Here is a 1,188-nt window from a genome sequence, read left to right as displayed (position 1 = left end):
GTGGGTTTCATATGCTCTCATAGTAATAAGACCGCTTGGTGATTTCGTTGAGGTTGTTATGGTTCCCCTTTTAGACACCTGGACGCAACTCGATCCTTTTCATCAACTCCCTCAGTTCCTGCGTGTTCATCACGTACATGCTGGTAAGCTTTTATATATAGTATATTTAGTTATATTCTGCTCATGTTAGGTATTCCTGAGATATGCTGCTGAGAAGAGGATGACAATTCTCTACTACCTTGGCTTGGTGGTTTGCTATTTGCTCATTGTAAGTGCCTCTCTGAAATTGCCTTTGTACTCGAGTGTTTTCGCTTTAGATGTGCTGTTCCTTGCTCTTTTCTAGTGATGCTAGTAGTACATTGGGGAGCTTTTGCGTCTTCGTGAACATTTTGATGTATGCGTCCCCGCTTGCTGTGTTGAAGACGATCATCGGTAGGCTCTAACTTCTCACTCCAAGCTTTCACTTTGACAGCATTGCATTTCAGAGACTAAGGATTCGTCGTGTATGCCACCGTTGTATTCGCTTGGCGGATGGCTCGCGGCGATCGTGTGGTTTGGTTATGGTTTCTTCACAGGGGACATGCACATTATGATTCCTAATGCTGCTGGAGTGGTGAGAATAGGAGTAGAAAGGTTCAACGGAGCGGAACTTTCTCGTTCAGGTTCTGGGAGCTACTCAAATGATCATCTGGTTCATCTATCGTGTGCCTAAGGATCAGAAGAAGAATAAAAGGGTACGCATCGTGAGTGATGATGTGAAGCCTGGTCATGATGTGGTTCATCACGTTGAGTCTGAAGCCACGGTGTGCAGTGTGGATTATCTCCAACTTGATCCTTAAAAAGCTTGCTCTTCTTTGGCAATAGGCTTCGATGGTCTATTGCTGTCGAGCTCGTGTTGATGAGCTACATGACGAACAACAAGAATTTATAATACTTGCTACTATTACTTGCATTATACAAGTTTTTAGTGCAGGGTTACGACCACTAGCTAGTGCTGTCGGCGAGCCTCTGTTAGAAACTCACTTACTACTGCTGCTGTAGTTGAAACTTTGTATCATGGATTTGTTGCTCGTATAGTTCGTAATGACGATGCTCTTCTCATTATTACCGTTAGCTGATTGAATGAGAAGTTGGTGCATTTCAGTCTCGATGTTTGTTCTGGTGCTCGTTGGTCGTGAGACGACATCG

General features: G+C 43.9%; 1 protein-coding gene across 1 annotated transcript in view; it reads left to right on the top strand.

Annotated features, from left to right (window-relative positions):
• The window catches only part of Pmar_PMAR001357 (conserved hypothetical protein), a gene marked incomplete at both ends in the record, with an annotated part of 1,364 nt that extends 525 nt beyond the window's left edge, over positions 1–839 (top strand). The window contains 5 exons of the mRNA XM_002783466.1: positions 116–143; positions 191–268; positions 318–432; positions 486–613; positions 663–839. Coding sequence (XP_002783512.1) covers positions 116–143; positions 191–268; positions 318–432; positions 486–613; positions 663–839 — 526 coding nt within the window. The remainder of the gene's footprint in view (positions 1–115; positions 144–190; positions 269–317; positions 433–485; positions 614–662) is intronic.
• Positions 840–1,188: the final 349 nt, after the last annotated feature.

The sequence above is a fragment of the Perkinsus marinus genome (genome assembly GCF_000006405.1).
Source record: "Perkinsus marinus ATCC 50983 genomic scaffold scf_1104296936976, whole genome shotgun sequence".
Lineage (NCBI taxonomy): Eukaryota > Perkinsozoa > Perkinsida > Perkinsidae > Perkinsus > Perkinsus marinus.
This window is presented reverse-complemented; position numbering and strand designations above follow the sequence as displayed.